At 36.1% G+C, this 27,616-nt stretch overlaps 2 protein-coding genes across 5 annotated transcripts in view; one reads left to right on the top strand and one right to left on the bottom strand.

Annotated features, from left to right (window-relative positions):
• KIAA0825 (KIAA0825 ortholog) overlaps positions 1-1,575 on the bottom strand; it is a 399,405-nt gene extending 397,830 nt beyond the window's left edge. For 3 of the 4 annotated variants that reach the window (XM_036094057.2, XM_078067063.1, XM_078067062.1), the window contains exon 1: positions 1,446-1,575. The gene's annotated coding sequence lies outside the window, so the exon portion shown is untranslated. The remainder of the gene's footprint in view (positions 1-1,445) is intronic. The other variant, XM_078067060.1, reaches the window with a different exon arrangement.
• Positions 1,576-1,582: 7 nt separating this feature from the next.
• Positions 1,583-27,616, top strand: part of SLF1 (SMC5/6 complex localization factor 1) — a 74,531-nt gene continuing 48,497 nt past the window's right edge. Inside the window, exons 1-6 of the mRNA XM_078067066.1 lie at positions 1,583-1,714; positions 13,242-13,355; positions 13,511-13,586; positions 14,751-14,991; positions 20,211-20,373; positions 26,293-26,436. Coding sequence (XP_077923192.1) covers positions 13,242-13,355; positions 13,511-13,586; positions 14,751-14,991; positions 20,211-20,373; positions 26,293-26,436 — 738 coding nt within the window. The 5' untranslated portion in view covers positions 1,583-1,714. The remainder of the gene's footprint in view (positions 1,715-13,241; positions 13,356-13,510; positions 13,587-14,750; positions 14,992-20,210; positions 20,374-26,292; positions 26,437-27,616) is intronic.

Here is a 27,616-nt window from a genome sequence, read left to right as displayed (position 1 = left end):
GGGATATTTATGAGTATAAAGAGCAGTAAAAAGAGCCAAAGTTTGGAGTCCAGTCGACTATGTTCAAATCTCAATTGTGTCAGTTAGTTATATAATTTGTGAGAATGTCTTTCAGTCTCCGTCACAATGTCTTTGAGTCTCAGTATAAAATGTTTGCAAAATAGGGGTAATATGATTTTTCTTATAGGACAGTAGTAACTTTAAGGAATGTAAAGTGCGTGGCAAACTGTAGCTACTTGTATTAGTGGTTGGCTGTATTAATTTGAAAGAACACAAATCAAGAGCAAGAATACAAAAAAAAAAAAAAATCCCTGCCTCCCATAAATTATTTACAATCCTTTCAACTGGAGAAATAACACAAGATTAAATAAACATGGCAAAATTGGGACCAAATGAGATTATAAAAGTTGGTTGAACTATTATCCAACAAGATTAGAGTATCAATGTGATGTCCTCATTATGGTTGCATTACTCAAAAGGTAACAAGGAATTTGGCTAATGCATCAGGGACTCTAAACTGAACACACTCCATTTTTCTTCATGGTACAGTAATTTTGAGAACTCTTTTGGAACTGGCTGGGGAATCAAAATTAGCTGCCTTTTAGGGGAAAGTGATGATTTAAATATAAGGTAGAGTGGGAAAACTACTTACGTGAAGAAACTGCATTACACAAGAGAGAAGTAGCCACGGTTCCCTACATCGTTCAAATCTTCGTTTCAAAGAACACATTTTCTGACATTATTCCTCTGTCCGAAGCAATTTTCTCTTTAAAACTATTGTGGTTACCTCAGACGTCCCTCCCAAATTCTCCTGAATCCTTCATTATCTAGGAAACCTGGAGCAGAGCGCGAGCACTCGTTCTACAAGTACATCTTCTTGATCACAGGTTTCCGGAAAAAAGCTAAAGCGTGTACGTAAAGCCCATTAGCTCATGGTAGTCAGGAAAACAAAGCCCCTTCTTACCCAATTCCAACAGCGGCGGGAACGTTTAATTCTAAACATGAACGACTCCCTCATTCCCCGTCTAAAATGTTTGTAAAAGGTGCGACCCAGGTCAATGGAAACAGTACTCAGGACAAAGATGGTAAAGTAGCTCTCGGGAATCAAGGGTGACTAAACCCTGCCAATGCGAGAGTAATGACACTCCTTGAATATTGGAAAAAAGACTCGGTACTACAAGTCGCGGTATATATTGTCTTCGGCCTCACTTGGGGATCCGACGTCGAGTTCCAAGTTGGAGACGGATATTGCTAGTGAAGAAGGAAGTAAGCCAGGATCCCAGGGCCTTTTCCAGCAGCAGAGGGTCAAGCGCCATGGGGTTGGATGAAGACTCCTCCCGGTTCAACCCTCTCCCGCTCACTTCTTGGTCCTGCCAAGATGCTACACGGCTCCCCGACCGGCTGGAAATATCAGGCCCAGGAGGCAACATAGAAAAATCACTTACCAGTCTCCCAAGTCTGGCGCAGACGTAGCAGAAGCCTGGCCCGCCCGCCAGAATCCAGCCAGGCACCCGCTCAGACCACCCTGACGACGGCTCGAGAGCGTCACTGACAACCACCCGGAAATTATACAATGGCTTCCGGGGCCGCCTAGCGCGCGGCGGGAAATTATTTCCCAGAGCCCGGATTAGTGAGGCGAGTGCTGCAGCGGCAGTCGTCTCCCCAGCCACCACCGCCACCCGAGGGAAGCATCCCAGACTCTCCGGCAGGGAAGGTAAAGGGCCTCAGCTCGGAAGACACAGTGTACCCTGACTCTCTGGGGTTGTTTCCTCCATGCCCCCAAAGTTTCTGCGGCTCCTGGCTTTGAGATTGGGAAGGGGCTGGGGTTGAGCGCTGCCAGTGCCCGCTTCTCCTGCCTTCAGCAGCCACCATCCGTTCCCACTGGCCCGGACTCGCGGAGCTCTGCGCCCGCGTTGGTGGGCTGCGGCCGCAGACCCCGCCCCGCCCCGCCCTTGCCGCGGCTAGGACCGCCGCCGAGCGTCTCTGCAGTGCAGGCTTGAGCGGCTTCCCCCGCCCCCTGTTTGCGCAGCTCCGCAGGTCGATCCCCTGCCAGGAACGCGCTAGGCCACCGCGTCTCTCGTTTCCATAGAACCGACTGGGACGCCTCTCGCGGAGTCTCTTGGCTGCTTTACGTAATTTAGCGTCAGTGCAGGTGGCTGGGATCCCCCAGGCCCACCTACCAGGGACGGGGAAAATGGTGTCATTCTTTTCTCCCTGGTAGAATTTTTTAACATATCCAAGTGGTAATGATTATATCTCTGCGGCTACTGTATGCCTTTAAACATAGACACACACTTTTCCCTAAAGAAGGGTGTATGTTCCTGGGTGTTATAATGTCTCAGCTGCCTGAAGGCAGAGAACAAGACTAAGTGATTGTCCTGAGATTTCTTCCACTTCCAAAGTCTCTGATTACATATTGAAAAAAAAAGTGGTTTGTCACGGATACTCCCTATCAGGATTTGACCCAGAAATGACATGGAGCTTGGTTTTGGAAGCGACAAGCTCTTTTTTTTGACGAATGACTATCCTCTCCCTACTCCCCAATTTTTTTTCGTTGAGACCTTAGGAATGAAGATTTAAACTGAATTTGCAACATACGTATCGTATGACAGATTGCCTTGTGAACTTTTTGGTTTATGTCGTTAAGTTATGCCTCAGTTCCTAGAAGTATCTATTGATGTGCAAGATGTACCCGTTTTAGGAACATTTGACCTGTATTGCAGGTGTTCGGTACATAAGTAAATGTTGGGGGTGGATTTTTATAAGGGAGTTAATTTGATTGTTTAACTTAAAGAGTATTCTTAATTTAAATGATCCAGGATGTTTTAAATACTTGAATGTATAAATTATTGTGAAGACAATTAGCCTTCGATAATACAAATCAGCCTCCTTTAGATCTGATTTAGATTTTCTTTTTCTTTTTTTTTTTTTTTTTAAAGATTTTATTTATTTATTTGACAGAGAGAGACACAGCGAGAGAGGGAACACAAGCAGGGGGAGTGGGAGAGGGAGAAGCAGGCTTCCCGCTGAGCAGACAGCCCGATGCGGGGCTCGATCCCAGGACCCTGGGATCATGACCTGAGCCGAAGGCAGACGCTTAACGACTGAGCCACCCAGGCGCCCCTGATTTAGATTTTCTAAATCCAGATTTTTTTTTCACCTTATTGACTTGGGTTCAATTGTATGATTTAATATTTTCTTCTTTAGAGTAGAAAGCATAAATCATGTGAAACAGTCATTGAAACAGTGGTTAAATGTGGTTACCTTTCATAATCAAAATTCAAACCTATGATTTATTTCATAACAGTATCCACAGTATTCACTAATGTCCGAAAACAATTGGTTTTTTTGAAAACCAATAGTATAACCTTATTAACTAGACAGTGTTTTTCTGATGAATTATTCTAAGATAGTCTATGCTTAAACAGTTTTTAAAATGAACAATTCCATTGTTCATAGACCATGTTCATAGACTCAATAATAAAACCTAAAGAAAGTGAAGAACCCTATTTCTCAATAATATAACTATAATGGAATATTATGTAACACTTGTAATTGACTCATCATAAATATGCTAATGGAAAAGGTATGCTGCACAATGTAGTATGTACTATTTCTAATCTCCTAAGGACATCTTAGTGCTTGAAAGTAAAATATCCCTGAAACTTTGAGGTTGACTTAGTTTTTACTTCCTTTATATTGAAATTACTTTAGATAGGCTGTTTTCTTATTCTTGATGAAGTCCGTATGAATTAGTCTAGTGATTAATTCATACAAGATCCATTTTGAGAGGAAAATAATGAAAATTTCCTTTTTCATAAGAAAATGGCACTCTTAAGATTGTTCTTAGAAATGCTTTAAAGTTTTAGACTTAGTTATTTTTATAATTATGTTTAAATATTTTCAGTAATATGGCTCGTCTAAATATCTCCTCACCCTCATAGTAGATTCCTTTACCTGCAGTGTATTTTTCTCTTGCACTAGCTAAAAATAGATTACTTTGTAAAATTATAATATGGTTAAAAGAGACTAAATTCTGAAATTTAAGTCAAAGTGGTATCGTAGAAAAGGCATATCACTTCTGCAGAAACAGGCAGGTCTTTGCACTGAGCCTTGATTTCACTATTTTGCTAGCTGTGTATCTTTGAGCTAGTTTTTTAATTGCTAAGATTCCCCACTATCCTCATCTGTATGAGCAGGGTAAACAGCGCTTAAATTGTCTGTATGGAAACAAGCTAACATGTACTGAGTAGACCATAGTAGGTCCTCAATAAAAGTGAACTCCTGCTTTTTTAACCTTACATCTTATGCTCCTACTAAATAGTTAAGTAATACAGAGTTCCTAATACAAACTTAAAGCAGATTTGACTTTCATCCCCTATGGCTAACCAACATAGACTGTCTATCCATTCTTTTTTCCCTGAACATTGTCTCTCTTGTGTCATCTCGCTTCCTTAAGGGCCCCTTTATCCATAAAAATAGCATCTCCAGTTCAGCCTGTTCACTGAATGTTACTGGATAGATTGAACACTTCCGTAAGTCCTCTTAGCCTGTCATTTCTTCCTCACCACGGTCACTTGGCTGCAACTGCTCCATTTCCTCCCTCTCCTCAGTCAAAGAGACTGAATATGACCGCTCCTTTCCCAAATAATGCCATTGAAGTAAGAGCATCTAGAGATCGCCACTGGAGACCACAATCAAATAACTACGTATATATACATATATGTACACACACACAATAACATATATACATGCACACACACGTATTCCGTATCTTTAAAGGATGAGACAGGAAACAGACACTACATCTTTAAGGAAAAATTTCCAAAGGCCAGCTGAATGAAATTAAGCCAAAGGCCTAATTTGGCTCCTAGGCCAGGAGGGTACAGAATTCCTAAACTCCACTCGATGTTTATAGCATTCAGAGCCAAATAGTAGTTTACTCAATATGAATATGGTGATTTGTATCTACCTTTTGCAGTACTGGTTAAAACAGTGATGTAACACTTTGACGCTTTTCATTTATTTACTTTCCCAGTTAAACACTTTAGATAAGAGAAACCATGAAAATCTTAAAATTCTTGAATTCAAAGCAGCAATATTGATTGTATTCAAGGGTTGATACATCTTTTCAAGAAAAGGGAATTTTTAAAGATGATTTTCTTTAGATTTAAAATCAAAATAGTTCACTAGAATAACATTAAGAAACCATTAGTTTTCGGGGCGCCTGGGTGGCTCAGTCGTTAGGCGGCTGCCTTCGGCTCAGGTCATGATCCCCGAGTCCTGGGATCGAGCCCCGCATCGGGCTCCCTGCTCAAGCGGGAAGCCTGCTTCTCCCTCTCGCACTCCCCCTGCTTGTGTTCCAGCTCTCGCTGTCTCTGTCTCTGTCAAATAAATAAATAGATAAAATCTTAAAAAAAAAAAAAAGAAACCATTAGTTTTCAACCTGGTGTTTTTGAAACGAAGAATATTCACTGGAATGGAAAAATGATCACAATGTAATTTTCTTTTTTTTTTTTTTAAAGATTTTATTTATTTATTTGACAGAGAGAGACACAGTGAGAACAGGAGCACAAGCGGGGGGAGTGGGAGAGGAAGAAGCAGGCTTCCCGCAGAGCAGAGAGCCCGATGTGGGGCTCGATCCCAGGACCCTGGGATCATGACCTGAGCCGAAGGCAGACGCTTAACGACTGAGCCACCCAGGCGCCCCACAATGTAATTTTCAATAAAAATTAAGATACAGAACTATATAATAATCTCAATTTTGTTGTATATATATGTTTTTTCACACACATACATAAAACTTTTAAGTCCTACCCCCCCAGGTGTTAACGGTAGTATTAATGGATGCAGGGATTACAGGTGATTTTAATCTTATATATACTTTAGTATTTTTAAAATTTTCTATAATCATGGAATAATTACAATTGACAGTAAAAGTTACTTTGGGGGAATTTTTAGTTCTTAATTACAAATAAACCTTTTAATAAATCCTTTATTTATCTTAGTTATCAGCATACAACTTACAGAGTGCATTATGTTTTCAAAGTTCTGTGAAACCCTATGGCTGATGATAAAATCACTTGTAATGCAGAGTAGCATTTCCTACCACAAACCTTGTTAAGCATCCCTGCCCCTGTTTTTTGCAGCACTTTCTTCTTTCAGTCAACTCTTAGACCCTGTTCTTTTATCCTCCTTCCTGAACCAGACCTTTGCATTCATCCGTATTCCTGCCTCTACTTTTCCCTGACTTCTCTTTTCAGCATATTCTGTGTATCATATTCAAATATGTTCCAGCTATGTGTCATATTGTAAAGAATTCATAGGACCTAAAAAGCTAGTACATAATAAAATGTTCTTAATTATGATGAGTGCTATAGGTTTATTTGCATTTCTAACTAGCACCAACTGCAGAGGAATTTCAGGCATCAGGGATAGGCCCATGTGGGAGATATTTTGGGAAAGTCCACACCACAGAGACAGTTGCTTTCTCTGCATAAATGCCAGCTCTGTTCACAGTCATTATCTCCTTAGTTGTGTGTATTATATGGTTCGAGGTAAGTAACTAAATATTTTTTTAATTACTACAACATTTAAAAAATTAAAACAGAAGCATTTTCTTGTAATGAAGACTCTAGTATATAATTTTTCACTTTTTGACAGTAAAGATAAAACCTTTAACTTTAAAAAAAAACGCTATCATTTTTGTTTTCTTTTTGTTGTGTTAGGATAGTATGTTCTGATGAGTGCCTGAAGGAACGCCCCCTACAAGTTCTAGAAAAAGTTATTTCCCTAGAAATACCAATGATAAAATTATATTGCAGTGTATTTACTTTCTTGTGCTAGAAGACTTCTAGCAGTTAGCCCTTGATCCCCATATCCCAGAACATACCACCCACACAAAACTTGACCCTATTTTTAAGGACTTTGAATTGTTTGCGTCTTTAGTAGGTATTAAACCATATTATATAGTGCTCTCTTTGGATTCATTGGCATATCAAGCTGTTGTTTCTTGTTTTCTTAATACTGCAGGGTCATAAGAAGAACCATTATACTGCCAGTTTTATAAATATAAATAACTTTATCCATGTATCTCTGTGTCTATTTCTATATTTATAGCTATTAATTTTTTCATATATCTATGAATTAGATTTGTGATCCAGCTTGTAAGTTTGTTGTAGGATGTGGTATTAAAAAGCATTGCTAAATGTATTGTAAACTGTTACTTCAAGCAGATCATTTGATTATAGGACACTATTTGATTAGGTTAATGGAATTTGTTTTTAAGAAATTTTGCTAGTTATTGTGTGCCATCACTACGATTCACAGTTCTGTGAAAGTTTAGCCAATAGCCCAGTTTTTCTGATGAACTTGGGAGTAAATGCCCTATATGGTGGTTTTTTAAAAAGATTGATTGTTTGATTGATTTGAGAGAGAGAGAGAGAGAGTGAGTGCACGGCAGGGGAGGGGCAGAGGGAGAGGGAGAGAATCCCAAGCAGACTCCTCACAGAGCTTGGAGCCCAACACAGGGCAGATCTCAGGACCCCGAGACCATGACCTGAGCCAAAACGAAGAGTTGGCCGCGTAACTAGTGAGCCGCCCAGGCGCCCCTGATTTGTTTTTTAATATTTGTATTTGCATAATGTTTGAATCAGGACATCCTTTTATTTCACCTTTATTTCTTACCTTTCCTCTTGCTTGTTTAGTTTCAGTTTCATATTTGTTACTCAGAGGAAAGAAATTGCATTAAAAATGCTTTCCTGATTTCTCCCATTAAGCACATTTGGCTCAGTTGGTTAAGCGACTGCCTTCGGCTCAGGTCATGATCCTGGAGTCCCGGGATCGAGTCCCACATCGAGAGTCTGCTTCTCCCTCTGACCCTCCTCCCTCTCATGCTCTCTGTCTCTCATTCTCTCTCTTGCAAATAAATAAAATCTTAAAAAAAAAAAAAAAATGCTTTCCTGATTTCTACCATTAAGCACATTTGGTCCTGCTTTCATTTTATTGTGGACTCTTGCTTTGACAGAAAATGCTGTTAAATATACAAAGTGGGTGTTTTTGTTCCATTATAAAGATAATATGATTTAAGATAAAAACTACATGATACACATCCAAATCACTTAATATTTTATACATCAAAATGTATTAAAATGTCACTAATAATAAACATTCAAATTGTAAAATAGCTGTTAATTAACTTGATCTAAAAGAGGAATATAGTATAATAACTTTTTTCCCCTTACAGTTCTATATAACATACATTTAGTTCTCAGGAAGTAGAAGAATAAATTTAAAGGACAGTTTTTAAAACTTTCTGGATGATAGCATTACCTTTGAGTTTTTTTCATTGCTTTCTGTATGTATATTCTGATTATTTAACAGTAGTTTCTGTATGTTAGTATTTTAGAATAGCCAGATAGGCAAGATTTTACTTTTTTTTTTTAAGATTTTATTTATTGAGAGAGAGCTCGCTGGAGTGCGGGGGGTTGGCACAGGTAGGGGCAGTGGGAAAGGGAGAGAGAGAGAATCCCAAGCAGGCTCCACGCCCAGCCTGCAGCCCGACTCTGGGCTTGATCTCATGACCCTGAGATCATGACCTGAGCTGAATTCAAGGGTTGGACACCTAACCAACTGAGCTACCCAGGTTTCCCACGATTTTAGGTTTTCAAAGCTAATTAAACTTACCTTTTTTTGGCAACATTTCCTGAAATAGCCTCTGAAATAGCTTTTTAAAACTTTAGAATATATGCATAAAATAAATGTAGTAAGTTAAATATGGTTAAAACACTTGTGTTCCTCTGATAAAAGTGGCTTACCAGAAATATAAAAACAATTAGGTTGCCTTTCCATTAGAATACCAAGATGATATTTACAGATATGTTGAATTTCACTTACCTAGTATTTCTTAAAGGACCTACCATTTTCTTTTTTGTTTGTTTTTTAATTCTTTTTTATTTTTTTAAATGTTTGTATTTAAATTACAGTTGACTTACAGTGTAATATTGGTTTCAGGCATACAGTATAGTGATTCAGTACTTCCATGCATCACCTGGTGCTCTTCACAAGTGCACTCCTTAATCCCCATCACCTGTTTAACCCATTCCCCCCGCCAATCTTTTCCTTCTAGTAACCAACAGTTCTCTATAGTTAAGAGTCTCTTTCTTGGTTTGCCTCACTCTCTTTTCTACCTCCCTCCCTTGGCTTGTTTGTTTTGTTTCTTAAATTCCACCTATGAATGAAATCATATGGTACTTTTCTTTCTCTGACTGACTTCTTTCACTCAGCATAATACTCTCTAGCTCCATTCATCTTGTTGCCAGTGGCAAGATTTCATTCTCTCTGATGGCCAAGTAATATTCCATTGTGTGTGTATGTATTTATATATTTATATGTATATATTTGCATATTTATATACCACATCTTTATTCATTTATCAGTTGATGGACACTTAGACTGTTTCCATAATTTGGCTGTTGTAGACAATGTTGCTCTAAACATCAGGGTGCACGTATCCCTTTGAATTAGTATTTTTTTTTTATTCTTTAGGTAAATACCTAGTAGTGCGATTCCTGGATCATAGGGTAGTTGTATTTTTTCCTTCTTGAGAAACCTCCATACTGTTTTCCAGCGTGATTCCACGCATTTGCATTCCCACCAACAGAGCAAGAGGGTTCCCCTTTCTCCACATCCTTGCCAACACCTGTTGTTTCTTGTGTTCTTTATTTTAGCCATTCTGACGGGGGTGAGGTGATATCTTCTTGTAGTTTTGATTTGTATTTCCCTGATGATCAGTGATGTTGAGCATCTTTTCATGTGTTTCTTGGCCATCTGGATGTCTTCTTTGGAAAAATGTCTATTCATGTCTTCTGCCCATTTTTAAATTGGATTATTTTGGGGGGGTTGAGTTTGATAAGTTCTTTATATATTTTAGATACTAACCCTTTATCACATATGTCCTTTGCAAATGTCTTCTCCCATTCCTAGGTTGCCTTTTAGTTTTGTTGATTGTTTCCTTAGCTGTGCAGAAGTTTATTTTGATGAAGTACCAATAGTTCATTTTTGCTTTTGTTTGTCTTTCCTCAGGAGACATATCTAGAAAGAGGTTATGGCCTGTGTTCTCCTCTAGGAATTTTATGGTTTCAGATCTCACATTTAGGTCTTTAATCCATTTTGAATTTATTTTTGTGTATTATATCAGAAAATAGTCCAGTTTCATTCTTTTGCATGTTACTGTCCAGTTTTCCCATTTGTTGAAGAGACCATCTTTTTCCCATTGGATATTCTTTCCTGCTTAGTTGAAGATGATGTGACCTTATAGTTGTAGGTTCATTTCTGGGTTTTCTATTCTCTTCCACTGATCTATGTGTCTATTTTTGTGCCAATTCCGTAATGTTTTGATCACCACACCTTTGTAATATAACTTGAAGTCCGAAACTGTGATGCCTCCAGCTTTGCTTTTCTTTTTCAAGGAGGACCTACCATTTTCTAAAGGAAATTTGCTTAAAGGACTTATTTACATCCCTAGAATTAATAGAAGCAACATTTCTCCTTTGTTTTGGTCATACGCCTTATAATCCACTTGCAGCTTTATTGTATATGTGTTAGTATGTGTTCTGCATCAGACTAAATCATTATTTCAAGTAACAGCATATTCTTTGTAAAGTTTTTATGTATTACCAGTCTCTTTATTAACGGATATTATAATTCAGGAGCTATGTCATATATCCCATAAAATTGGTTTAAAAAATTTGATGATTAATACAGGAAAGAATTCCTTCTGCAAGAAGCCACTTACGTTTTATGTACTGATGATAGTATTTTACATAAGTGATTTTTCATAGGATGCCAAGCTCTGTTATGTGCATTTTATAATTTTGTACCAGAACCTTTTAACTTTTTATTTTTTTAAAGATTTATTTTATTATTTAGAAAGAGAGAGCTCGTGCGCTGTGCAAACAGGGGAAAGGGCAGAGGGAGAAGAGACAGAATCCTCAAGCAGACTCCCTGTTCAGTATGGAACCCAACTTGGGGCTCAATTCCAGGACCTTGAGATCATGACCTGAGCCGAAATCAAGAGTTGGCTGATAAACCAACTGAGCCACCCAGATGCTCCAGAACCTTTTAACTTTTAAAAAATGTTTCACTGAAGACCCTTATCCTTAAATACACTTTATGTTATGTATCTTCAGTTTTAGGATTTTAGAGGGTTAATGCATTATATCCCTTTCCCTCTCCTGGAGCCAATAGAGAAATAAGAAAGTCTGATGTTTTGGGGTCAAAATAACAGCTTTTTTACTGAATAAAAATTGGTTTGGAGGAGGTAGCTTTGTGCAACTCCAGGGTGCTTCTTCATACATAATCTCTGAATTCATTTACCCATGAGCCTGCTGGACTACTACTGGCAGCTTCTTAGGACATGTCAGAAAGCATTAATATGAACTGTCTTTGCGAGTATACAGATATGTCTAGCAAAGCATATCCATTTAGTCCTGTCAAGTAACTTCTCCGAAATCAAGCAGTGATGAAGGGTAGAGAAACCAGGTGTACTGTTAGCTGATGTTATACTCCTCTTTAGAAACCTTAAGCAAAGGAAATAAAGGTTCATCTTAACCCTGAGTAATGCCTGAAATTGTCATAGTGAGACTTTCTGAGACTTTCTTTGAGGTTTTACATAAACACATATATGTATGTACTTCATATGTTTTTAGTATCTATATATACTCCGTCTTTGACAATAGAATTTCTGTAAATCTTGTCTTTATATACTTGTCTTGTTCAATGTAATACTTGTCACCAGTTGTCTGTTACTATTCCTGGGCTCAAACAGGTATAATTTTTAGTTTCCTTTTAATTGTCTTTAAAGAGGTCAACTGCTTTTGCTCTTTGGCATTAATTAAACACTAATCTATAGCTGTAGTGACAAAACTGGTAGAGAAATGGAAAATAACCGATTTCTGTAGTCCCTGTTTTCCTCATCTATAAAAATAAACTAGATTTTCTCTAAGATGCTATCAGTTCTGAAGTTCTAATGTCAGGTAAACAAAACCCTGTATTCTCATTAAAAATACTGTGAGGTGTCTTTCTTGCTTATTAAATGTGCCAGTTCAAATACAAATGCTTTATGAACTACGTTTACATGTGGATTAAGGTCTCTATTTACATAAATTTGAAAAGTGTGATTTTTTTCAGTCTACTTTGTAGGTGATAAAGTGAACATATAGCAGAGTTAAGAAATATAGATTGGGAATAGAATCCAGTTCATTATATGTACCTAGTATACTAAGTTATTTGGTGTAAATGCTTTGGGAACATGAGTTCTATCAACTTCTGTAATGACTTTTAGATACTCTTCAATATTTGTCCACAAATATTTTAAAAATTGTTACAAAATTTGATTAGGTTTCATTGTCCACAGTGTACTTGTTTCAGAAGCTCTTAGCAAAAACAGTGCTTTTAAAATAAAGCTAGTATAGGGGCGCCTGGGTAGCTCAGTTGGTTAAGTGACTGCCTTCGGCTCAGGGTCATGATCCTGGAATCCCAGGATCAAGTCCCACATCAGGCTCCCTGCTCAGCGGGGAGTCTACTTCTTCCTCTGACCCTCCCCCCTCTTGTGCTCTCTCTCTCTCTCATTCTCTCTCTCTCAAATAAATAAATAAAATCTTAAAAATAAAATAAAGCTAGTATTACTATGCTAATATTTATATAAATAATCTTTTCTGAAGAATTGTATTCATTTATCAGTGTGTTTTAGTGTCAAGTAATGTAGGAACACAAACATTCAATGTTCAAACCACCAAAAAAATCTATTTACAGTCACATTTTGGGAACATAACTTTATTTTTTTTTTTTAAGATTTATTTATTTTAGAGAAGGAGAGCACGTGAGTGGGGGTTGGGGCAGAGGGAGAGAGAGAATCCTCAAGCAGACTCACCGCTGAGTTTGGAGCCCAACTCAGGGCTCAGTCCCAGGACCCTGAGATCATGACCTGAGCTGAAATCAAGAGTTGGCCACTTAACTGACTGAGCCACCCAGGCACCCCGGGAAGATAACTTTATAAACCAATTTCTATTGCACATAAGCAGTCTTAACATTGTTATTTACAATAAAGCCTTATATATTTAATTCATTAAATGTTTGTTTTATTTTTTTATTTTTAGCACTCATAGGTAAGAAAAAATAATGTCAATACTGTGAATATTATCTTTAACATATATTATTTTCTTTATGTGTATATATGTTAGATGGAAGATGGTGCTCCAAAGCATATCATCCAAATGACAGGATTTAAGATGGAAGAAAAGGAAGCTCTAGGCAAATTGCTTTTAAAACTAGATTGCACTTTTATTAAGAGTGAGGTGAGTACAGAAACTTATAAAATATTCAATATAGACTTGAAAAATAATAATGGTCTAAGAATGATAAAATGCCCTCTTGATAAGAATAAAGTGAACATGCTATAAAGTCAATCTTACCTTTAGTAACATTTTTTCATTTGCATTTTTCCTTCCAGAAATACAAAAACTGTACACATCTTATAGCTGAACGCCTGTGTAAGAGTGAAAAGTTTTTAGCAGCTTGTGCAGCAGGTAAATTAACTACCTTTCTTCCTTGAAAAAAAAATCTTCATGTTAAAAAAAGTACCTTAATCTCCTAAAGATAGATAGTATCATTATTATATCAAACATAATAAATGTGGTTTTATCTGAAATATTTTATCTGAATATTTTTCTGAAAATATTTGTTACAGTATCTTTGATTTTTCTAAGTAAAACTTTGTAACACATGAAAATGTACCAAAGAGGCAGGAATACTTAACCAAAGATTTAGTGTGTTTTATGTCAGAAAAAATTTTTTAACAAAAAAGTTGGGCATAAGAATGCCCCCCCTTCAAAAAAATGCTTTAGTCAAAGTCTCGGCTCTTCTCAGTCAAGTTTGTTTTCTTTGATCTGTCATTGGAAAGAATCTCTTTTTATTCTTCTTCTACTCTGTCGCCTCCCATCCATGATATGAAGCAATAATCACCCTATTGTGTTTTTCTAAGATTTTAAATTCCATAAATCCAACTTAAGACTTAGTGTCTTCCCCCTCTGTCACCCTTGATGTTTCTTTTATAGTTTCTTCTACTGTGATTGAACTAGCATATCATTAGTTCACTGATCGTCCAAAAAAAAAAGTATTTTTAACTCAGTAAATTTATTAGTTTTTAGAGTAATTTACTAGAAATATACTTGGATTTATTATTATCTCCACAAATGAAAACCTATATTGTCCCTGCTGTTGAGAAAAATTACCATTGCCCAGATAAAGGAACTACAGAATGTTATTAGATATTCTGAAAAATTCTCTAACTCAATAAATTTGTTTTACAAAGTGTAACTTTGCATAAACATTATTTAAGAAGTTTTTAGCATAGGAAGAATAATACAAATCTCAGCCAAAACAGTGAATAACAATAGTAGACATAGCTTAAGTAATACCACATTTATTTTAGTAAGTCTTAGGTTTGTATTTAATTTCATAATGTTTAGACTTAGAATCATTATGGGAAAGATTACATACAATGTTCAGTGACATCATAGACCTCTACCAAAAATTTGGGAAAACAAACATAATTCAGAGATAATGTTGGCATTGTAGCCTAAGAGTCTTGTGATGAAAAAGGTCAAACTTTATTTGATATTTGGTCTTTATTGTTGACCATTCATTAGAACCAAAATTCTTTTATAACTGACAGTTGATTTGCTTTCTAGGAAAGTGGGTACTAACTAAGGACTACATAATTCATAGTGCCAAAAGTGGCAGATGGCTTGATGAAACAACTTATGAATGGGGCTACAAAATTGAAAAAGATTCCCATTATTCTCCTCAAATGCAATCTGCACCTAAAAGATGGCGTGAAGAACTGAAACGCACTGGTGCTCCAGGAGCCTTCCACAGATGGAAAGTTGTCCTCCTTGTTAGAGCTGATAAACGAAGTGATTCTCTTGTAAGGTAAGATGAGATCTCATAAAAGCTAAGCAATGAATGAAAAAATAATTTTGGTTTGCTTGAATACCTTTTTGTATTTCTTTGAAATTATTGATTTTGTCCAAATGAGCCATGGTGATTTACTCTTTAATCTCCGAGTTAAGTGATTCTGTACTTAATTAAGCGTATGTGTCTAATAGAATAAAATCTATTTTATAGTATTGCTTTAAATTATTTTTGGGTTTCTGTTTAACTTTCCATGTTAATTCTTTTGGCTAAGTCAAGCAAAATAAAAAAACTTGGAAGATACTTGTTTTCAGTTTTGAAGCAATTTTAAATTTTGTAAGTATTTATCACAAAAGCTTTTTTGAGGGGTTTATATAGTACAGTCTTCATGGTTCATGTTTCCTTCATTATTTCATTTCTTTCTAACTTTTACATCATATTTTTTAAATAATTCTTATTGAGTAAACTATATTCCGAGACTGCAGTGACTTTTGGGGGGGTGCAAGAGCCCTTTGTCACCTTTATAGAAGTATAATTTATAGGCAACTAAAATGCACACATTTTAAGTATACATTTTGATAAATTTGGGGAAATTTATACACCTGTATCACCTCCCCACCACAGTCAAGTCTGCAACATTTATGTAATCTTAACGGTGTTCCTGTCATTACACATTTAATTCTGCCCACCAATACAAGACAACCATTGATTTCCTTTGTGTCACCGTACATTAGATGTGTCTTTTTTTTTTAAGTTCATGTAAATGGAATTATTCTATATATACTTCTTTGATGTAGTTTCATTTGCTTAACTCATTATTTCTGAGATTCATCCAGGTTATTGTGTGTATTAGGAGTTCGTTCCTTTTTGTTGCCGAGTAGTATTCCGTTTTGCGGATGTATAACTATCTGTTTATTCACCCATTGATAGACATTTGTTTTTTGTTTTTGTTTTGTTTTGTTCTTCACTTGTGCTAATATAAATAAAGCTTCTATGAACATTTGAGTACAAGTCTTCATGTACATTTGTTTTTCTCTCTCTTGGGTAAATACCAAGAATGAAATTTCTGGCTCGGATGGCAGTTGTGTTCTTAACATTATAAGAAAATGCCGAACTGTTTTCTGAAGTAGTTGTACTATTTTACATCTCCTCCTAGCAATGTTCGAGATTTCAATTGCTGTGCAATTACTTTGGCACTATTGTCCAAAAGTCACTTGACTATATTTGTGTGGTCTATTTCTGGGCTTCTTACTCCATTGGTATCTGTGTGTACCTTATACTAAAAGCACACAGTTTTGGTTACTATAGTTCTATAATGAGTCTTGAAATCGGGTTGGGTGAGCCTCCCAACTTTGTCTTATTCAAAACTGTTTTGATGAATCTTGAATTTTTATATTTCTATATACATTTTAGAACCACCTTGTCAATTTCTATAAAAAAGCAAGCTAGGATTTTGACTGGGATTGTAATGAATCTATAGGTCAAATTGGGAAGAATTGAGATCTTAACAATATCGAGTTGTCCTATTTATAAATTCCCTATCTCTCCAGGTCTTTAATTTCTGCCACTAATGTATTACAGTTTTCACTGTATAAATCTTGTACATGTTTTGCTAAGTTTAATCCTAGGTACTTCCTGTTTTGGGATGCTATTATAAATAGATTGATTGCTCTGAAAGGTTTTATGTGCATCTATTGAGATGATTGTCTTTTCTCCTTTATTCTGTTAATATGGTAAATTATTTTGATCGATTTTAAATGTTAAACCAAACTTATATTCCTGAATTAAACTGTACTTAATCATAGTGTGTTACCATTTTTAATAATTGCAGATTCTATCTGCAGATACTTTGTTAGGAATTTTAGTGTCTTCAATCTGAGCAACTGACAACTGTAAAAATATATAAATTTAATATCATGGATTTTTTTTTCTTCCATAATTAGGAATTAAGAAATGGTTGCTCACTCTGACCATTTCTTTCTTTTTTTTTTTAAGAAAAAGAGAGAGCTCCCAGGACTTGGGGTGGAGGGGTTGGAATCTTAAGGAGGCCCCACCCCCAGTTTGGAGCCTGACACGGGGCTCAATCTCAAGACATTGAGATCATGACCTGAACCAAAATCAAGAGTTGGATACTTAACCTACTAAGCCACCCAGGCGCCCCGCACTATGACCTTTTCTGTTGAGCATTTTACCAGAGATACTAGACAGTGAAATAAGGCAAAGAAAATAAATTTAAGAGACATAGAGTTAGGTAGAAAGAAATAAAAGTAATTGTCTTTATTTCCAGGAGATATGGATGTATACTAAATAACTTATCCAGAAAAGCTATTAGAAGTAATTATTGAATTCAGCAAGATGACAGAGTAGTAAGTCACTACATAAAAATTAATGGTGTTTTTATATGCTAGTAATGAACAATTGGAAATTAAAAATTTAAAAACAATGTATTACCTGTGGTTTTTAGCAGTTTGATAATGTGTCCAGATGTGTGTGTATCTTGCTTATTGTCTATTATTTATTCATGTTATTTGCATGGAGTTCTCTGAGCTTCTTGGACATGCGGCTTTTTATCTTTTATTAATTATGGAAAATTCTCAACCATTATGTTTTAAATTCTGTTGTCTTCTTTTTCTTGTGCTCTATTACCTATGTTTTAGACCAATTAATTCTTTTCCACAGTTTTTGTATGTTCTGTTTTGTTTTTAACTTTTTTTCCCGTTTTTGTGTTTCAGTTGGATAATTTCTATTGACCTGTCAAGTTCAGTGATTCCATCCTCAGTTGCATGCAGTCTGTTCATAAGTCTGTCAAAGAGATTATTCTTTGATATAGTAACTTTTATTTCTACCATTTTTATGTACTCAGTGCTCAGTTCCTGATCTCTTAATGCGATTTGTTCAGTGTTTCCTTTGTATCTTCAAACATTTCAGTCATAGTTATTTTAAATCACTTTCTGATAATTTCAACAAATGGATCATCTCTCTGTGCTTTATATTCCTTTATCTCTTGACAGTGGTTTGGTTTTCTTCCTTTTTGTGTATGTCTTATATTTTTTTATTGCATGTATAGATATCACATATAAAGCAATAGAGGCTCAGATAAGTATTTAGATCCAAAAATGGGCTTACTTTTTCTGTAAGGCAATTAGTATGGGTAGTTGACTTAATCTTGTCAGTTTTTGAGCAGGTTTTGGATTTTGTTAATGCTATAGTTACCTTCAATGCATCCTTTCTGGTTACTCCTGCAGTGGAGTACAGTTTCTTTGTGCTTGACCTGAGTCCTGGGGTGCTGGAGGGTTTTTAGTTGATGTTTTTGCTTCACCCTCAGCTTTCAGTAGTCCCTGAAGCACTGCTGGGTCACAGGACTTTCTTGTCATTCTCTTCCTCTCTTGCTTGTTACTCACCTCTAGGTTGCAGGTAAGAGTAAGATGTGTTTTTGGTTTTGCTGATAGACTTCAGTCTTTTTTTTTTTTTTTTTAAAGATTGTATTTATTTATTTGACAGAGAGAGACACAGCGAGAGAGGGAACACAAGCAGAGGGAGTGGGAGAGGGAGAAGCAGGCTTCCCGCAGAGCAGGGAGCCCGATGTGGGGCTCGATCCCAGGACCCTGGGATCATGACCTGAGCCGAAGGCAGACGCCTAACGACTGAGCCACCCAGGTGCCCTGATAGACTTCAGTCTTAAGCATTCTTTGTGTTCTTGTTCTCTGGGGTTGGGACTTTCTCAATATTTGTGTCTCAGTCCCCCATGGCAGCCAAATTCTGCTTTGTATCTGTGGGCAGAGTTTTGGCAAGAGAGAATTCCTAGTCTCTGCTCCAGTATTAGATTTCTGCTTTGTATTGACGCAGGAACCTATATTTGAGTGGCATTTCTTCTGCTCCTTGTCCAGGGACAGATGACTTTTGCCTCGTCCAGAAACAGTGGATCCTTTTTTGGGCTATGCAGCAGGAGGTTTTCCTGCCCCTTTCTCAGGGCACATGGATTTTACATGTATTCTCCCAATAGAAGCAGTGCCTCTTTTCCTGGATTCTGAAAGTATATGACTTTCTTACCTTACCCCAATGACATAGGATGTTTGCTTCATATGAGAGAAGGACCCAGGGATGTGGACCAGGTTTAATGTCTGTCTCTTGGTGGGCAGCCAGTCCTCACTGGCCTACTTGTGCTACCTAGTAGGGAATCTGTTTTCTGCCCATAATCTTTTTCATGAATACTGAAGCAAAGGCAAAGAGCTTGCAAGTGAGGGTAGACTTGCCTTGAGTCAGTGACTCCCAGATATTATAAATTGTCATGGTACTTGCACTTGGCCCTTAAATGTGTTAGAGAGTTTTACCTGATTTTTACCTACTTTTATGACAGCTACTTCTCTCCTGCACCCTGGCAAAATGAAATAGTTTTGAGTGTCCAGTCTCTTCACAAAGGGCCGTATCATTATCACTCTCCGGGAAATTAAGTTTCTTGGTTGGTTGTTACCTCAGTTCTCTGATGGGTTCATGAAAAGTTAAGATTTTTTTAGATTATTTGGCTTTTTCTTTCTTTCTTTTTTTTAATATTTATTATTTGAGAGGAGAGAGAGAGCATGAGTGGGAAGGAGGAGCAGAGGGAAAGGGAGAAGCAGGGATCCTGATGCGGGGCTCGATCCCAGGACCCTGAGATCATGACCTGAGCCAAAGGCAGATGCTTAACTGACTGAGCCACCCAGGCACCCCAATTTGGCTTTTTCTTATTGTTAGGTAATAACAGTGGTCTCTTGTGGCTTTCTAAATCCTAAGCACAAGCAGAACTTTCATGAAACTTTTGAGATGTTAAAAGTTAATCAAAAACTAATTTTTTAAAAGGATGCTGGCAACTGTAGTACCTTTTTTGTGGTTTAGAATGATTTCCTTGGAAGTATGTTGCCTTCTGAGGTAGCTACTTCCCTAAACTTCTTTCATTATTGTTTTGGCTATGGAAGTGACTTTTCCGTAGGGAATAAATTCAATATTCATGATTCTTCAAAGTCTTTCCATATCAAGAAATGGATAAGTAGAAAGAAGAGCATGATTTCTTCAATATCTTCTCTGAGCAAATTAGAATTTAAGAAATCACTGCAGTAGTTATTCTCCATGGCACTCAACCCAGAGGAACTTAATTCTTTCAGAAAGTTCCACTCCTACTCCTAGGAAGTAATTGATTTAGATAATTTGACTGAATAGGCTTTAAAAAAAATACTTTTTATACTATTTACATTTTTATTTAGAGTTCTGGAGGCTGGAAAAGCAAATGTTATTTTACCAAAAAGTTCACCAAGTGGAATAACTCATGTGATTGCCAGTAATGCAAGAATCAAGGCTGAGCAAGAAAAAGACCATTTTAAGGCTCCATTTTATCCAATTCAGTATCTAGGGGATTTTCTTTTAGAGGTAAGTAAAATAAGTAAAAAACATTTTTGAGTGTTTATTTTATAAAATATTCATAGTGTGAAATATGTTAAAAATTAAAATATGTTCTGAGAAAATTAAAATATGTTCTGAAGTTTAAAAATACAGTGATTAGAAGTATAGTTAACCCTTGAACTGCATGGATCAACTTATAAACAGATTTTTTTTTTATAATTCAGTACAGTACTGTAAATATTCTCTTTTCATGATTTTCTTAATAACATTTTCTTTTTTCTAGCTTACCTTATTATAAGAATAGAGTACGTAATCCATATATAAAATATGTTATTCAACTTTTATTGGTAAGTTTTCTGGTCAACAGGCTATTAAGTTTTGGGGGGGCTGAGAGTTATATGTAGATTTTGGGCTGTAGGGGGTATTGGTGCCCCAATCCCCACATTGTTCAAAGGTCAGCTGTACTTAAAGTGACATATTTTTAAAGGCAGTTGTTCTCAATTATTTAAATATTTGAGAATATTTAATAACGTGGAAGAAGCTTGATGAATTTAAAATTTATCTTGAGTCTCTATTTTAGTTTTCTGTGCTTTAGTGATGTTTACTACAAACTAATTTTAGCATTTTAATGTCAGAGTATAAATAAAATAGCAGTGGACCATGGTATCATATGGTATCATTTAAGAATTTGTGGATATTTTTCCCATGGGGAAAAAAAAAAGAGGAAGCTCTTTGTAAGGATTTAGAAATATTTTCCTCTTCTGTTCCTCGACCTCCCTCTTCCCACTTAGTGCAAAGACCACTTCTTAAGTTGTTTGAATCGGAACAGTCCTAAAAGAAATTCTCTGGAGATAAGAAAAGAATTTTTAAGAAGGGTCACTCAAGGTAGAAAAACCTCAGTATATCTAAAAACTACACTTTGATCTTCTAGGAAACACTGGCTCCGTAAATGTTTCCCTCTCAATAGATGCTATAACCTTTTATCTAATAATTTATGTTAGAGACCTGGGAATCACCCTTGAAACCTTCCTTTCCCTTATTCCCCACATCTTGTCAATCACCAAGTCCTATTGATTTTATCATCTTAAATACTCAAATTACAGTGCTTCTCTCTTCCTATATTAACATCATCCTGAGTTCATCCTCTTTCCCCTGCCCTCCTGAAATAGACTCTTAATTACTCTCTTCCTTTTAACTCTTGGTAGTATACTAATTAATTACTCTTACCTTTTTACTTCTCTAGTCCCTTCTACTTCATTCAGAAGGAGCAGCCAAAATGCTCTGTGTAAAACAATTCTCATCTTGTCGCTGTCCTACTTAAACCCTCCAATGGCTTCCCATTGCCTTTAGGATAAAGTCCTAAACTTCTAACATGGCTTAAAAGTTCCCCACAGAATTCTTGTATCCTGCTCAATTTTTTCTGTGCTCAACAATAACAAAACTGCCTTCTCCCAGTTTCTTAAACAGGCTAAGCTACTTCCTACCTCATTGTCTTCTCAAAAGCTCCTTTTTTACCTGAAAAGGTCCTCCTCAGTACTCTCTCTGTGCCTGCCTGCCTTCTGTTCATCATTCAAATTCCAGTTATAATGATGCCTCTTCAGGGAATCAACTGGCTGATTACTTGGTTAATATCTGTTTTCCCCATCTAAACCAAAAGGATCATGTCATCAAGATGATACCTCTCTTTTCCATAGTTATAGCCGAATAATCTTGTGTAAAGCCTGGCACATGAGTTCTCGTTTTATGTTAAATTAATAGAGAAATTATGAAATATCTTTGAGTTTTCCAAGAATAGATGTAATACATCATTTCTATAATTACCTTTCCCTACTGAATAGCAACAATGTAGATTGGAAATTTGACCTTATTTCAAGGGATGGATCTGCTTGGACTCTAGATGATCTCGTTGCCTTTGACAATGATTGGTCTTGGAATGGGCATGCGAACCAGTTCTGATCCATGGGACATGAAGAGTAGTATGTAAGAACTTCTGGGAAGTTTCTTCATCCTTCTGAAGAGATAGCACTGGCAGCCTGGCTCTTGCTAGATGTGAACATGGAAGACTGTAATCTAAATTATTACTAGCAGCCAATTTTGACCATGAGGGGAAGTATCCTTAAGATGAAACCAACCCTGTAGATAGCAAACTGTAGAGACATGATGTGGATCCTTGCAAAGATCCTTTAGTTGCTGGATTAGCCAACCCTAAAACCTGTCTTAGCACTGGACCACATTACCATGCTGTGAGGTAGTAACACGTCCATATTATTACATGACTTTGAGTTGGTTTTCTGTTACTTGCAGCCAAAAGCATCCTATCTGATCTACGTATCTGAACAGTTTAACTGTTAATAGAATGAAAGCCATTCTTAACTAGATTAGTAAAAGTATCTGAATTTTCTTTTTTCTATGGAAAGAAGTGAATAAAGTGTAAAATATGATATGCTTTATCCATAGTCTGATTTTACTGCAGTAATTTGACAGCATTCAGATTCAGTTGCTGAAATATTGGAGGGTAGCAATAGTATATCAAGTAAAAGTAGCAGATACTCTATAATTTATGTTTATTTTAGAATACATTGTTTTATAAATTCTGGATTAGGCAGATGGGAGTTCATAACTATTCCAAATAAGGAAGGCATTTTGTGATTACTTCTGAGAAGAAAATAGTTAAGTTCATGGTAATGTCTTTCTTTTTTCTACCACTTTGGCATATAGCATATCACATTCCTCATTAGATGGATTCTGAATTACCCTCTGAGAGTTGCCATGTAAAATGATGGAGTTAAAAGTAACAAGCAATTGTTTAAAAAAAGTTTTGTTCAACCTGCTTATACTTTTTTTGGAGAGCTCCCGAGTAACAGATTTAGGAATCTATTTAGTTCAGGTTTATAGATATTTATTGAAGACTTTTGATGTACCAGGCACTATGCTGTGTGCTAGGCAAATGAGTAAGACCACATGTCAGATTTCAAGGTGCTTACTATTTAGTGGTGAAAACAGAACACGGAAACTATTACATTTAGTGTGTGTTGTACATTGACAAAATCAAGTGCAAGGTGCAGGAATGTAGAGGGACAAATGACTAATGTATCTCAATTGTTTGGCCCAAGGAAGGCCTTACCACTTAAAACTTCTTTTGACTCTCTGCCTAAGAAAGAAAATAAAAAGTGAACCACAGAAAAGTCTTAAAGAAATACAGTAGAAACCATAGAAGAAAACATACATTTTTTGTGGCAGATCAACTGATTTGTGACCCAGATTTATAATTCATTAGTTTTTTGTGCACAGGAAAGTCATTTATCCTGAGACTAAATTTCTTCCTTTGTACATAGAAGCTAATACTATCTTACTTTGGTTGTTGTGAGAACTATTACAACTGTTACTCTGGACTAATATTTATTGAGTGATTACTATGTGCCAGGCTGTCTGCTAAGCATTATGCACCCTTAATCAATCTATCTGTCTACTTATCTATCTTTCTTTTCCTCTTTCCTTTTTTTTCCTTCCCTTTCCTTTCCATCCCATCCTTCCTTCTGTCCTTCCTCTCTCTCTTCTCCACCCAACATGGGGCTTAAACTCACAACCCATGATCAAGAGTTGCATGCTCTCCTGATGGAGCCAGCCAGGCACTCTTATATACCCTTAACCTTATTTTAAACATCATATTCCTGTGTCTATGTATTATAGCCTTATTTTATAGTTGGCAAAATGAGGAACAGTCAGGTTAAATTATTTGCCCATGCTCCTACAACTGTCATGTGTCAGACCAAAAATTTAAGGTCAGGCACTCAGTAAAATTTAAGTATTCTCTCCTCGAACCCCCTTTCTTGTATTCAGTTTGGGTATTATTAGGTAACCTTGATATTCACCTGGTCTCTTTCTGGGTAGTTAAAAATACCTAATGCTGTTAACAGTACCATAACTAGTAGTCAATCATAAGATCTTGAGATAACCATTTAACAATCAGGGTATAGATACTAGTTAAGGACCATATAGAGCACTCTTTGCTTGACCTCTCTGATTCTGTATCCTGTGTCATGAATTCATTCAAGTTGTGTGGTAGATGCTATGGCTGAATCAAGGAATAAGGCCCAGAGACCAGAGTCTCTCTATACCTAGCATAAAACAGTAAACCCCATCAAGTATCTGAATCAGAAGCCAGGACAGCTGTCATTGCCACATTGTGCTGCTCTACTCCTAGATAATAGAATAATTTACTAAAGAAGTAGGCTTTTGGTCATCTATTTGGAACATACTATACTATATAAAAGAGACTAGACATGACCCTTTTTTCACAGGTCATATAGGAGATAAACACTTAACACAATACCTAGTACATAGTTGGTACCAAAGGAGTATTTATAAAATAAGGAATAAGGAAAAAAAAAAAAAATAAGGAATAAGAAGGGTGCCTGGGTGGCTCAGTCGGTTAAGCATCCGCCTTCAGCTCAGGTCATGATCCTAGGATCCTGGGATCAAGCTCCACCTCTGGCTCCCTGCTCAGTAGGGAGTTTGCTTCTCCCTCTGTCCCCCCCCCCCCCGCTCATGCTTGCTGCTCACTCACTCTCTCTCTCTGAAATCAATAAATAAAAATCTTTATAAAAATTTTTTTAAAAAAAATTAGAAATAAGGAATAAGAAATGAATATTTACATATAAAATAATTCCTATATATTTCATAAATTAGTCAATTAGCGTATTGGTGATTTGGAGAAAAATATACATTGATCATTTAACTCTATAAAAAGTAAATAATTTTAAAGAGCTTCCAAATGTCATAGTTCATCAGGTTATGGTTTTTAATTAGTTAATTTATGTAAGGTACTTGGCGTCGTACATCTTAATTCACAGATCAATATCTAACATCTTGAAATGGATACATAAGTAAATATATTCAGAATTAGAAAACAGTATGTTCTTGCCTAGTTGTTAATGCTAATGGCATGTTCTTTTGCTTTACTGGATCCAGACTGGGTTACTGGAATCTATATGGGAGATTAATTCATTCTGTATTGTAGATCTTTCTTGATGCTCTGGGCTGTAAGGATTTATCCTCCCATTGTCAACCAGGTTTAAATTTAAAGCCAGAAACTCACTTTTATCCCACTTCAAGTTGTCCTTAACAAAAATTGTTTGTACATTCAGAGCAATTCTTTCTTTGATGCCTGGAATAGGAAGGAAGAAAAGTCTTCATTTTTCTTAGTTTTCAGTTTTACTTTCTTGAGTAACTAGAAAGTCTATCAGGTACTCTCAGGAATTGTTCTTTGATTGGAGGATTGCAGCCTGCTAAAAGACCCTCACATCTACATAGGAATCCCAGTACAAGTGAAAGGGAACCAAAGATGATATCATAGGCCTTAACACATTTCAGCTTATATCATAATTGTTCCTTAGGAGGACAGTGATTCTCTTACGTCTATGTAAAGGTAGTGAATCTCTGAATAATACCCTTCCTTAAGTACATTGTAAGATATGTCACAAACTCATTTTTACTTCCATCTCTTTATTTTGCTGAACTTTTAGAATTCTATGTATAGATACATATGTCACTGTCTTTAACATCATTGGTAGGTGGTTTATAAAAAGCTGAAAAATAATCAGAAGTAATCTATAATCTGAAACTTTTTTATCTATATTGTATCTTTAACTTGGACAAGAACTAGATAAAATATTTCTGTTCATGATTATTCATGAAAAGGATTGATTGTTACTAGACCAACAAAGCATTATATTTTTTGAAGATACACAGAAATCACTTTTATTATTCAGGACCTTTGTTTTGAATTATTTTCCTTGAAAGAATCTACTACTGTTTAATAACTTTTGATTTAGGAGAAGGGATTTTACCTTCTTTTGCAGTTAGATAAAGTTGGATAACATAAAAAGTATATGTTGTTGAAATAATACTTAATTGATTGCCTGAACCATTTATATACACATACAGAAAGAAATTCAGAATGATGAAGATTCCCAGAGCCATTCTGTTTGGAATAAACATAGCAATCAGGAAGAAAACAAAGATTTCTGGAAAGATACGGGATTTCTTGAAATGAAAGGTGCCTTAAAAGAGACCATGTATAGAACCCAGGTAAAACTTTATGGGCCAAAAAATGTACATTTCTGGTTCTTACATAATTGTTTGAGAAGCACTGTATGGTAGAAATTACATGAATTTTGAAATCAGAGCTAGTATTTGAACCCAGCTCTGTGTTTTATCATCTGTGATTTGAGCTTGTTCAAGATATTGCCCTATGTATCTGTTTTTGAGACTCTTATTGAAATGATGCATATGTGCATATAGAAACACACAGTTCCTAATATGTAGTGTGTTTTCAACACATGAGAAATACTTAAAATTCCCGTGAACGTTTAATATATTTCTTATAAAGGATTCTTCTCTCTCAGCCATATGTATATTCATGATTCATGATCTAAAGTCTAGTATTTATGCTGCATATCAAACAAAAATATTTTAAATGATACAAATGAATTCTATTCTGATTTAATAAGAAAAACAAACAGGAAGGACTTTGAACTTGGAGCAATGAAAAGTAGATTAAGAAAGCGTATATGTGGCTCTCATGTAAAACTTTTCAAATAGTAACCAAAAAAAGGCATTACTACTTCTACTCTAGAATAGCTAATGTTTAATTATGCTAAATATCATACTGTGTTTTATAAAACAGACTCAGTAGTTGATTTACCAAATCCTTGGCCTATTAGTTATTACTTAGTCTAAACTAAAATTTTTTTTTAAGATTATTTATTTGAGAGAGAAAGAGGGCACGTGAGGTGGGGAGGGGCAGAGGGAGAGGGAAAGGGAAAGTAGATTCCCCGCACAGCACACAGTGACCCTGAGATCACAACCTGACCCCACCTGAGTCGACTCAACCAAGAGTCACAACCAAGAGTTGGACATTCAACTGACTGAGCCACCCAGGCGCCCCTAAACTAAAATATTTTTAAATGTGAGTAGAAAGAAAAATTCTGCTTTTACTGCAACTGTCAAAAATTGTACAAAGAGAGCTTGAAGAACTGGAACTTCATAAACTCAACAGTGCCTTAAATTATATACGAGAGATTAGATAAAACTTTACAACAGATTAAAATATTAATGCAATTTTTTTCTGGCTTTTCTGAAGTACAGTTGATATTTATGTGACTTATAAGACTGCTTTCTATGATTAATTACATGTACATGGTCTTAATAAGAGGCTTTTTGAGCTAATCTGTCTGAGAAAAATGCATCATAAGCCACAGTATAAAAA

Source organism: Halichoerus grypus, chromosome 2 (genome assembly GCF_964656455.1).
Source record: "Halichoerus grypus chromosome 2, mHalGry1.hap1.1, whole genome shotgun sequence".
Classification (NCBI taxonomy): Eukaryota; Metazoa; Chordata; class Mammalia; order Carnivora; family Phocidae; genus Halichoerus; species Halichoerus grypus.
This window is presented reverse-complemented; position numbering and strand designations above follow the sequence as displayed.